This window comes from Citrus sinensis, chromosome 3 (assembly GCF_022201045.2).
Source record: "Citrus sinensis cultivar Valencia sweet orange chromosome 3, DVS_A1.0, whole genome shotgun sequence".
Taxonomy (NCBI): Eukaryota; Viridiplantae; Streptophyta; class Magnoliopsida; order Sapindales; family Rutaceae; genus Citrus; species Citrus sinensis.
The window spans coordinates 43,022,562-43,035,386 of NC_068558.1; the positions used below are offsets into that span (position 1 = coordinate 43,022,562).

Below are 12,825 nucleotides of genomic sequence, written 5' to 3' on the forward strand. Positions count from 1 at the left end.
GAATAGACAGCACTTCACCTCTACAGCCATCATATGTAATCTGCTAGCTTAGTTGGCTAGTTGCCTTTTAAGTGAGAAACGCAAATAGACTGATTGACAACATATGTGCATTCGTCCACAGAGCACCCAAAATATTATATATATATATAGCTTATGGATGAAATAATTATCAAGTACAGTAGAGACCTGCCATGTTAAAAGAGGAGTTGCTAAAGCCTGAATAATAATCTAGATGAGCATAGAACCAAGCAAATTAAAAGGAACCTTAACATGAACTAAGTCAGACAACTTCATTCGGTTGCTTTGAAGAGCTTTAACATATTTACAATTTTGCACTTTCGGTGCTGGTTAGTGAAATTAAAAAAAAAAAATGTTAGAAAAGTGCCCATATAATACTAATCTATTTCTGCTATAATTCGAGCTAGAGCATCCTGAGAAACTGTCTATCTATGATCATGTATGAAATGAAGGCTATGCAACAGATCATTAAGCAAGAGGTGCCTACTCTAAAATTGCCAATATACACTCATTCAACTATATTAACACCTATGTCAGAATTTTCGAGAAAATAAGCAAGTATAGCAATCCAATTCCATCAGAAGTAATCATCAAATGCCCCTTCTTTGTCATTTCCCAACTTCTCGCTTCCTGTAGCATGTAACCACCAAAATAGACACAATCAAGGTACCATCAGCATACAACATTCAACAGAACTTGAATCTTAAAATATGAAAGCAATGGAACCCAAGAGAAAAAAAGGGAAGAAGTAGTCAAGACATGAGAGTTTGAATACAGAGCTTTTAAAGAAAATGAGCTGACCTGTAATTTCCGTGGCTGAAAGATCCTGGACTATGAGCTGGAGAGCATTGGGTTTGAATGAAGAAAAGTTAGCAGAGGCAGGAGCTGGAGCTGGAAAGGTGAAATCGGAGTCAGTCGATGAAGCATCGGAGTTATCAGAAGTATCAAAAGTTTCTTCTTTAACAATAGGTATAGAAGTTGAAGTTGAGGTTGACGAAGAACGCAAGATCATTTTCAGCTGTGAAAATTGCTCCGACATGCAATATAACAGCCTGAGACACACTAGATCAGATCAAGTATTAGTCAAACAACATGCAGCCTTTCCACAACCACAAGAATTCATGTTTGAAAATTTTGAAACAACTTGCATTGGATTCTATATACCTTTCATATCCAAAAATAAAAGTTCATAAAAGAATAATTTTAAGGTTACATGTTTTTTCTTTAAGGTTAAACACTAATACTACCTGTTCAAAGAGTCTTGAAGTTGATAAACTCTTCTTTCAGTCTCTTCTAATTTCTTCAGTCTTTTCTCACTTAATACCCTTGCTTCAGCACATTTCCTTGCAGAATCATCGGCTCTTTGTTTTTCAGCCTGCAACAGGGCCTGTGTGATATAACAAGGTTAACATTTGTCAAATTTAGGCCCTTGGAATCTGAAGCCAGAGAATATATGTATAAACTCAGTCCACTTCCAATAGCAAGCAATGGGAAGGACACAACCTTTCCAAATTGCTCATAATTTATATGCAATTCCACATATAAATACTTAGTATTGGGTCAATAATAATCTTTTATCTTTACCTCACACAGCAGACAAATAACTCTTAAGAGCAAAACTTTTAGGCTGCTATAAGGTGACATGTTTTGCATAAGGTGTAAAGAACAAAAATGAACTCGAGAAGAATAGAAATATGAATGACTACTGATTCCAAATGAAAAATCGTAAAGGTACAAATATGAAATGAAGCTGAATAGCAGAAGTACCCACCAGAGAAGAATAATGGAAAAATTTAGGTTATAACAGCATTACCTTCAACTTTTCTACTTCAGCAGAGAGGTTCTCAATCTTTTCTTCCTCTTCGTTAGAACATGGGATTTTTCCGGTAATAGGGTGTGGTTCAATGGCTCTGTCTATATCATCACAATCCTCGACATGCACTTCAGTGGCTCTGTCTTTAGTATCACATTCCTTGACATACACTTCAATGGCTCTGTCTGTAGTATCGCACTCCTTGACATGCACTTCGATGCCTTTGTTTGTAATATCACATTCCTTGACTTCACTTGTTTCATCTACTATGTACTGCACAGCTTCCTGAGATTCCTGCGATTCTGTTATCTCTTGTCCTCTTTCTTCTTTCTTGGCAGTCTGCAAACATGGTTTTCACTTGAGTAAGAGGCTAACAAACCAAGGAGCATAATCATGTACAAAAAATTTCATCATTAATACTAATGTGTATATGGCACCGAAATTATTCAGCAAAATGACAGGGCTACTTGTCTTTTCAACAGAATTATTTTTCAGAAGCCAGTGGAAATGACTCTTCTTCTACCAGCATTGTCTACGTATATCTGGAGTGGATGGAGATTGGAAAGGAGATCCTAGTACTGTTTTAACACCTTCAAAGGGGAATTTGTAACTATAATGCTGGTTTTCATGGTGTCAATTATATGTCTGTCATGACAACAATAGGCCACATACAACTCACTATACTGTTGTCCTAAGATCTTCAGCCACAGCTACTTCTCATGCTGTCAGTTATCTATTTAATCTATAATAATTTCTCCATAAAGTCTAGGTCCAAAAGCTTAGTTTCTGTATCCACCATTTAGCCCAAAAAACAGTACAGCAAATTTCAGCTGCTGCGACCATTTCTTATACCAGCTTGTTTTCTATAGTCTCATCAGATAGTTTCATAGCTGTTAGCTCGCCTCTGCTCTGGTATATTCCATCCATATCTACCTCTTTACATAAAGGAAATGTAATAAGATTATGTAAGGTTCTCATACCAAATCTCTTGCCTAATTGAAAGGCAAGATTTTATTATTTAGTCTCAAAGTGTGACACGTGTCAAAAAATTTCAATAACAATTGATAGACAAACTTCATACTGATCATTCGTAGCCCTCACGCTATGCATGGATGTGAATGTTAAAGTGACAGAGTGACAACTCAGATGTTTAGTGCATGAGCAAATTAGCATGCTTAGATTCTCTGCAACAGAAAATATGTATGTAGGTACAGTTGGTAGATTCCACATTGTTATCCAGAATATGAAATTTAGTGCATACACTCATCGGTAACTCTTAAAATAAATTATTCATCAGTAACTTGACTACAGGAGTAAATGAATACCTACCATCTTTAGTTTCCTAAACTCTCTTCGCGCCGCTATTCCTCTCCATCTGCTTTGTGAGAAAACTGATGCTTTTCTTAGCCTCTTATAGTACGAAAAATCTCTATGTCCGCGCCAACTGGTCTGCAAACATTTACTGTAATTATCAATTTGGACAACAATGAAGATCCTTAAAACTTTTGCATAATCAGCTCGGTCATACCTGAATACTAAGTGCACCCTTGGCATGCTTTCGATGTCTCAGTTCACTGAGGGCGGCCATTGCCCGTACAGCTGCTCTTGCCCGTAACCACGCCTGCAAGACAATTGCAGCAGCCTTGACATTGGAGTAGGCTTTTCTCGTCATCATTGTACGCGAATTCTTCTGAATTTTGACAGCAGCTGCTTCTTTCTTCTTAACCTTGCAGTATCGGCGTGCCAAAATTCCTATAGATTATAATAATAGCAAGATTAACCGGAAATATATAGAAGCTCGACCAGTATGAGCAACATAATAAGATCTACTTCTTCAAAAAATATCAATAATATGCATCAGATCAGAAATTCCAGGTGTATGCCATGATTTTGCAATAAATATTTTCCTAAATATGTAAAGGGTGTGATGCTTGGCATATCCATTAGTCGAAAAATATTTTCCAACTATTAAAAGTCAAACCACAAACACTTCACTCTCCCTGCCATGATAACCCGTGCACATCTGATTGACTATTTAATCATAGAGAGTACCAGATTTTGCATACAGAAGGAGGGAACATTTTAGCCGCAGGACTGAACACTCTTTCTGCTCATCAGAATACACCTCACCAATGAATAGATATCATGTTTTCCTATCAACTCACCTCGACAACTAGACTGTATACAAACAGCAGCCTGCACCAATGTAATGTAATGTTTCTGAGTCACACGACGCCTATGTTGGCTTTGAATAACCTCAGCTGAATGACCAAGTAATTTTGCTCTCTTCGCATCTAACTCAGCCATCTGTCCAGCTTTTAGGAAAACCTTTGTTTTCCCTATCTGCAATACCATTATTTGCCTTTAGATTATATCATGATCCATCATCCATGGGAGGTAGAGCAAAACATTAGTAGTCATACTCATGCCCGTTTTATGTTTCAATTTTAATACAACAAACATATAAAAAAGCTTCCACCAGTGTTAGGATGGCAAAATTCTCCGCAGGTTTACAGTACTATAAGGGTTCACTAAAAATGAGGTGAATTTTGAATTATTTTTTAAGAATGTGATGAAAATATAATATATAAACTATTAAGGGGTGGTGTTTGGTTTTATACTCCCCATTCTACCCCACCCCAATCCCATCCACCCTCACCCCAATCTTTATATATATATGAATATTTTTTAATTTTTGTTTTATCAATTACAATATTAGTAAATCAATTTTTATTTTATTTTTACCTAATATAAATAAATTATAACTAAAAGAAAACACTACATTATAATACTTATTTCACTATAAAACATTATTATATTTTCTTTTCTCTCTTGAGGTGCTGTAATCTTCAAACTTTTTTTACTTATGATATTATTTCAACTTTTTAGAAATTTTTTTAATAATTTCAATACTTTGTAATATGTTAATAATTTTATTTAAGTCTCTAATTTTTAATTTACTAAAATCATTTATATATATCTACCATAAAATAAGTAAATGAGGAGTGAGGTGGGGATAGAAAAATCATTTTCTATATGGAGATTCCACGTCCCTACTCCACTAAATTTATTAGAGAATAAGATAAGGAATAGAGGCAAAATTTTTAATGAGGTAGGGAATGGATAGGCCTCCCATTAAACAATTGAGAATTTAAATCACCAAAATATATGATCAACAAAAAAAAAGAACAAAAGACATGTTAATTCACTCCGTACCTGATACCCTTTAAGATCCATCTTTTCCAGTATCCATTTGCAGGCAATTTTTTCGTCATAGCTGATCAAGAATGCAATATATAAAAGAAATGAAAATACGGCCACATAAACCTTAGCAGGAACTTAAAGTTGACCGTAGAAAATGATGTAATTTTTTTTAAAACAGGAAGCGATACTTACTTCTGTTTCCTAATCTCTGGCAAAAGAATGCCAAATCGATCTAGAAATTCAGAAAAGGTCTTGCGCGTAGGGTATCCGGCACACTTGACTCTAATGGCCTCTAGAACACCCTACATGGAGGACAATGAGAAGGAAATGCTCGAATATTCAACGATAACAGAGGTTTGTACAACACAAGCTAAACATTACTTACACCAGAACGTAATTGCTGCATGACATTGTTACTATCAAGTATGGCAGGTTTTAATTCATTGTTTGGCTTCACACATCTAATGTAGTGGGGTTCTGTAGAATTCAGCGTGTCCATCAATTGCTGCAGTTGTAGCTGCAATAAATATGTCAGAACATCAGGATTCACTTTATGGAGTAGCATGAGCATTAAACTGTAAATGATATCTGGTATGGCTGAACACAGAAGTTACAAAAACAGCATACCAGATGACTGGAAAGAATATACCTTAAAACGAGAACCAATAGATGAAAACTTAGAAGACTTGGTTGTCTCCTCAGAAATTGGAGGAAAAAGGCCTGATACAAAAGAACATTCGGAAGCACTCAACAAATCCTGATGTTCAGCAACGACATAATCTTTGTTTTTATCTAAAAACAGGTCAGACTGATAGTGAACCTGAAAAGAAGAGAACATAATAATATCACTAAAATGCATCAGCAACTCGCATTACAAAATAGTAAATTATACAGCAGCATACCAAGACCATATCTCACCTCTCCTGCATAATGAACAATGGTAAAATCTGAACGAGTCAATTTTGGTTTTATGAAGCGCTTATGATCCTTAAATGTCTGGTAAAGCTTTTGTGAAAAATTTTCATGAGTTGACTTCGGGAACATACTGTAAATAGAAATTATTCCCATATCAGCAAGTTAATTAGAAATATTATGACATCGCAGAAAAAGAGCACAGCAAGGCTTTTCAAGATTTTTTTATTTTTCTATTCCTTGGGTTGGGGAGTGGGGAGTTTTTGTGTGTGAGGGATGATAGGGGAAGAACTTATGTCATCAAAGACTCAGATACACCAAGAATAATGCCTTCAACATCACCATTAACAGCAAAGAAATATTCTCATACCATGCTTCATCAAGTAAAGCGATGATCCCGCCTGGTTTCTGCACAAACAATATGTCTTAGAAATCTGTATACATGAAATCTAATGCAGCAGATAATTTCCAACCACTTTAAATGACTAAATTAATAACAAGGCCATAAACCTGAATACTGTGATATCAACAAGGTAATTGTCAATATATACCTATCTCAGGTTTGTTAAAATTATTCAAGGATCCACGTGATAGAACACGGACACCCCTCAATGTTATTACCCAGTGGTATCAGCAGTATCACTCCAGGATTAACATCAAATACCAATTGGTTCCTCTAATTTTACTCAAGCACCTCATTCAAGGTCCAAATGAACCCCAGATTGGAATTTTATCGTCCTACTGTAGCTTCAGAAACTTATCTAAAAGGGGAAATCTCCACATAAAATCCATGTAAAGATAATAATTATGTTTTAACCCAGTCCCTCTCCATTAGCACCAACAGAGAAAGCCAACAATCTTTCTAAAAAACTTGGTTTGGAAAGGGGAAAAGAGATGAAAAAAAAATGTCCATGTTATGAGACTTTGATACTTTAGAGATCTAACATGTTTCAATAAAAGCATAAATGGCTCTTGGCATCCTTCCAGTGGCATGCATTCATATGCATAGTCACCTTCTTTAGACTAAGTCTTCATGGAATTATCAGTAAGGAACAATGATCAGAAGGTCTACAACAGAGTAAATTAAAGGTAAAGGGCATGAAACCTTCTCAATAAGATCTAGCACATCTTGGTTGTCAACGAAATGAACGTAGCTCCAATCAATTTCCTCATTTCTGTAATCATTTTGTTCCATTTTGAAAACGTTCTGAATGACAACATTGGCGTCTAGGTTATGGGCTGAAAAACTGAGTTAAATCTGAAGTTGTAAAATATGACTAACCTCATACCTGGTTGAAATGCTGTTGCAGCTTTTCGTTTGTGAAGTTAATACAAAACTGCTCAAAACTGTGCAGAATAATATATTTATATTCAAGTCAAAATAAATGTGCTTCTGAGAGACAGCTAATTTCAAAGACACATGTTAGCTCACAATTAAAAACGCATATATTTTTGGTTTGAGCAGGAGAGACAGAGAGACGCATGCACGCAAGTAAGGATTACCTGTTAGTTTCAAAGCTCTCGAAACCATAAATGTCAAGGACCCCGATCAAACATTTTGAATGAGGATCTTGCCCAATGGAGACATTGATTTTGTCCACCAACCTGGAAATAATGGATGAGTGATTAAGTTTTAATGGATACATATCCATGACGTGCTAAACCTCTCTAGTGTACAATGAGTTACGAGACCTTAATGATCCAGAAGATAGAATTTACCAGTCAAACAAGCGGGAATATATTGTCTTGGCAAGGCCATCCCTGCTAACTGTCGCAGCAACAGGATCAAGACTTTTTTTGATAATTTCTTCCGGGGTTATCATTACACGTTTACACAATGCATCTTCCAGTTCACCGGGATCACACCTGAATTAAGGATGATATCAGCTAATTTCGCAACACAAACATGAAAAAGAAGTAATAAGAATTGCTACATTATTAAGTCTCCTGACGTACATAAGAAGCTTCGCTGTCATTTGAAGATGGAATTTTGATTCATTATCTTTCACAACTGATGAATCTTCTTCCCCCTTCTCAAACTCAATGTTACCTAGATGAAGTATAGCAGCCACAACTCCAAAAATTGCATCCTGAGACAAATAGAGAGAGAAGAGAGGGTCACAGAGATGGACCTTTTTCTGATCTTGATTGCATGAAGATGTTTAGCACATATAAACATTTGTTAAATTGACAATTGAGACCAAACCTGTTCTTTCCGACTTATTCCAATGACATCCATAGCTCTCCTCGTTGCAAGATAATCATTGGCATCGTTTACACCAACCAATTCATAGCAGTTGGATTGATTAAGATAGTGAAATGACGTGGGATTTCCGAGCTTATATCTCTCAATCTCCTGATAAAACAAAAAATATATTAGCAGGAATGATCTGACATATATTTTAAGAAAGTTTCTCAAGAAATATGTAGGGAAAGAGTTGAACATCAAGTGAAGATGCCTACATCTGGTGGTGCTGCACAGAGAAGGTAAAAACAGTGATAGTTGCGCTCAGGATCTGAAATTTTGCAAACACGAGATCTCTCCAAAAGATATGTTCTGATTGCTGCCCCTGATATCCTTCCACGCTTATCAAATTGAATCTCAACAAATTTCCCAAAACGACTGCGCAAACATCAGTAGTCACAAACTGCAGAGAAATTATAGGAAAACAATATTTCTGACTACATGACTAAGCAACAGAGAGTTGAAGCAGTCAACTCATCTTCCCTTACCATCACGAAAAAGTTCATAAGAGAATCGGGAAGAGAATGATTTTTTTTTAATTTTCTAGTTTCATTTTCTTAATGAACTCTGATGTGGCATAAATACAAGCTGGCAAGTATATGAATAGAACATTTAAATAAACCAGGTGGAGTTTATGGATGTGAAACGTTTTGCCCTTTGAGATCACAATAGAACTAATTAGAATGGCAATGAGAATTACTTCACCATTTGTAATATACATCAAAACAGGGGATGGAATCAGAATGAGCATTTCATACCTGGAGTTATTATTTTTAACCGTTTTTGCGTTGCCAAATGCTTCAAGAACGGGATTTGACTGCATCACACCAATTAACACACATTTTCAGATGGTTCCAACTTCCATATCAGAGTATGAGTGGGTGTATAAGGAAAAACAGAGTCAAAACACCTAGTTTCAATTTCAACAAGAATTTCTATGAAAAAAGAAATGGACAAACCAAATGAACATTCAATTTGAGAAAGAACTAAAAACATTAAAAATATTGCAAGTATCATAAGCTATGCCCTGAAAAGTTAATCCATTTAGAAAATCCCGGTTCTTAAATTGCACAAAGCTTTCTGTGTCTACTGTATCTCTCAATTTAATGCACTAGCCAAATAAAAATAGAGCCCACATTAGTATATTATCCAAGTCAAAAATCCAACATACATGTTCATGACTCTGTCCATACTCCAAGGGAAAATCATACTGCATATTGTTAATAACCTGATAAACAACTATATCCCAGTTATAGAAGTGAATACAACTTGGTGCACCAACCAAAAAACAATTACACCCTCACAGTTTTATTGCCATGTCTAACTCTAACATATATGTCCATGCCTGTCCATACTCCAAGAAAGCATCATGCTGAAAATTATTAGTCACCACACAGACAACCCTCCCAAGATAGAGAAACAAGGACAGCTAATGAGATTGAAAATCTCCAACAAGTATTGTACGAGGTAATTACTTGATTCTTGGCCTCAAGTGTATATCTGCACATTGACCTTGAGAAATTAATTAATTTAAACAAGAGATAGATAGTCCAACGTACTTCTAAAACTTGTTGTTCAACAGATCGTCCTTCAGCAGCAGTATGGCCACCCAAATATGCAAGGTAGCGCATAATCATTTTAGTGGTCTCAGTCTTACCAGCCCCGCTTTCACCACTAACCAGTATAGAGTTGCTTTTTCCTTCATTAATCATTTCCCTGATCAAATTTATGAAAAATCTAGCTGAATATTTCTATGAAATTTAGAACAAAGTAGTGAGCAAACAGAAGTGGTTACATGATCACCTGTATGCAGCATCAGCAATCGCAAAAACATGGGGGCTGAGCTTTCCAAATGGTACTCCCTTGTATCGTTCCATCATGTAAGCGTCGTACAAATGTGAGAGTGGTTGAAATGGATTGAGGGCAATTAGAATGTTCCCAGTGTAGGTCTGCATGATGTTTAAAAACTCAGAATCGAGCCACCAATGGTTATGGTTGTGGTAAATAACCAAACAAGGGAAGACATTAACTGATATAAAAACCAAAGTGAATCAATCTCACATAAATTTCATTGATTTCATATCTGGTTGCTAAATTGTGCAAGACGCCGGGCTCATGCAAGTATGAGAGCTTAGTCATGTCATCAGCTCCTCCAGCTGGAGCTTCTACGTCCTTTGGGTATATTTTTGATAAATTTGCAACAACCTGGTCAAAATTGATATCGGAAGACAACTAATCAGATTTCATATCACTGCCCAAAACGGACTTTGAAATAACGGTGTGATGCCTCAAGTAGGAAGAATACCAAAGAAACATTATAGAGACTATCCAAAGATTCATTCAAACCATAAAAGTGGTACCCAGAAAGGAAAGAAAACCAAAGTTGTTAAAAGTGAAGGCATAACGAGGTAAACAAGGTCTCAAGAAACAATATCTTCAATCCTATTGTAGCCTACTAGTCTTTGCTTTACCCTAAAGTTATATTTTATTCAATTGGTCTTCAATATAAAAAATCCAGGGACTGTACTCAAGCAACAATACTCCAGCTCTAACTAGCCAAGAGTGCTAAAAGAAGAATAAGATATCACCCAAGTAGAGCAGAACTCAGGAACATCAATCACTTATAGAAGCAAGTCTCAATTGTTTCTCTGCACATTAATGGATCTTCAACATGGTTCAGGTTCCTCACGGCTCGAGTTGGATCCTATTCCCAACACTAAGAGTTCGATTATCTCAATTCTCAAGCCATTCACATCGTGTAACAACAAGATAACATAAAACAAAAACATCGGAATGAAAGACAATTAAACTTAGCATAAATAAAAAATTAAAAAATAAATAATTTGAGATCCCATTGGTTTAGGAGGACTGTAGTTTGGCATCAGATGATTTGTATTTACCATATTCCCATCACTAGTTTGAATCTCAGCTTCCTGTCCTCTGATGTTAAGAACAATTCCATGTATAAAAACTAATTCTGGATCTTCAATCCAGACGTGCGTACCAGCAACAATATTCTCTTGAATTTCCTGCAGCCATTGCAATTTACAGAATAAAAAAAAAGAACTCAAATGATTCGACTAACATGCAAAAACATAAAAAAAATATATATATATATTGTGATAACAGGAAATAAATAATCGAATGCATTAGTTCCCACCTGCTGATTTATCGATAACTAGGCCAAGCATTGTGGACAACTAAAGACATTCATGCTGAGCTCGTAATTAACAAAACCAAATATCGCATATGCAACATTGTTCCAAAGAACTAACAATGCCCACCCGTCAAACTAGTGCTTGAATTAAACATATCATATTGTCTGCCAAACTATCAAGCTCATCAATGATACCATCTAAATATATCCTTTTTTTCCCCCAAAAAAGTTAATTAATGTGTCTGCTCAGTTAAGGTTGTGAGAACCACAATGTCAAAAGTCATCATGGGCCATTGTATTATCCTACAAATTATTCTCCTATACGCTATATTTTCCCGTTTCTCGAGCTAATAAATTCTCACATTAACAGCATCTTCAATTAAAATTTTTCAAGTTCTTATCTCCCGAAACAATCATATGATTGTAATTAAAGCAGCTACTTTTCAATCGTGATGGAATTATACATACCATTCTGACTTCCAGTGAAAACCAAAATTCCTTCTCCTGAAACTTGATCAGATTTAATCCAACCCAATCAATAAAAATTGAACGATTGTACCAACTCGACCATATTCAGATTGCCAAAAATTGTTCGAAAAGTAACAGCAATGGCGGCTAGTAACCAGCTAAAGGGTAATAATTGTATGATTTTAACGGGGATTGAATGGAAAATAGAAAATCTTTAGAAGAATGAATTCTTTTTCTTTTTTTTTTTAAATATTTCAACACTTTCTATTTTGTTCTTCGTAGGTCTTCTTCGTAGCGTGTTGTATTCGTGTCGCATTGTGAGAGGAGATGACATTGATCGAACACCCTTTGTTTTCGCCATTTTTGGGAGATGCTTGTGGCCCTCTCTTTCAAGACACGGTTTTGGCGGATGATGAAAACAAAGACTCTGAGAATTCATTTACACATACTTTCTTCATCAGCTGGCTTGTTTGGCAAGTAACGGCTTTACTTATCATGCAATTAATAATTACGTATGAGCTGTCTATATAACATTTAACATATGTGTATTCTCATTTTGTCAAAATAATAACATTAAGGTCCATCTTATCTTATAAACATAATATATTTATCTAGCATTCACGATTCTTCACAAATTTTTATTACTTTTACTTTATATTTCTACACCTATTAGATTTTTATTAAATAGTTGTTATTTATTTATGTTTGTTACCTTATTATATAAGGTAACGAAACCCTAACATTAAATATATAAAGGATTTTCATGCTGCCATAAAAAAAAAAGTGAAAAGAGGCATTTGCGGCTATTCATCGTGTGAGATTTATAAATTTGTGATGATACATAAGTATAATATTAAATTTTGTGCACCTAAGTTTAATGACCACATCACCATAATTCTCGAGCTTTAGTGTGGAGCTCAATTTAGGAAAAATTTATTAGAATCGTATTACAAGTTTTGGGAATAAATTTTGTTCAAACAAAAATTCAAGAGTTTGGCTTGTACTTTA

The 12,825-nt window shown here is 35.4% G+C and overlaps 1 protein-coding gene across 2 annotated transcripts; it reads right to left on the reverse strand.

The window, feature by feature from the left end:
* Nucleotides 1-219: 219 nt before the first annotated feature.
* LOC102617394 (myosin-16) lies at nt 220-12,239 on the reverse strand. Of its 2 annotated transcripts, XM_015530733.3 has the most exons (26): nt 11,818-12,238; nt 11,093-11,221; nt 10,254-10,397; nt 9,996-10,141; nt 9,752-9,908; nt 8,951-9,009; nt 8,411-8,570; nt 8,154-8,303; nt 7,904-8,037; nt 7,667-7,813; nt 7,451-7,552; nt 7,237-7,294; nt 7,053-7,154; nt 6,318-6,355; nt 5,954-6,080; nt 5,685-5,855; nt 5,421-5,552; nt 5,228-5,337; nt 5,048-5,108; nt 3,997-4,174; nt 3,360-3,583; nt 3,161-3,280; nt 1,832-2,170; nt 1,266-1,405; nt 820-1,070; nt 220-648 (listed from the first exon to the last, which is right to left on the reverse strand). In XM_015530733.3, exons 1-26 carry the CDS (start codon nt 11,818-11,820, stop codon nt 596-598), a joined length of 3,435 nt encoding a protein of 1,144 aa, XP_015386219.3. In that variant the 5' UTR covers nt 11,821-12,238; the 3' UTR covers nt 220-595. The 2 variants fall into 2 exon arrangements, with proteins under 2 accessions (XP_015386219.3, XP_052292237.1); XM_052436277.1 differs by lacking the exon at nt 220-648 and having other exon boundaries at nt 839-1,080; nt 11,818-12,239.
* Between the last annotated feature and the right edge of the window lie 586 nt (nt 12,240-12,825).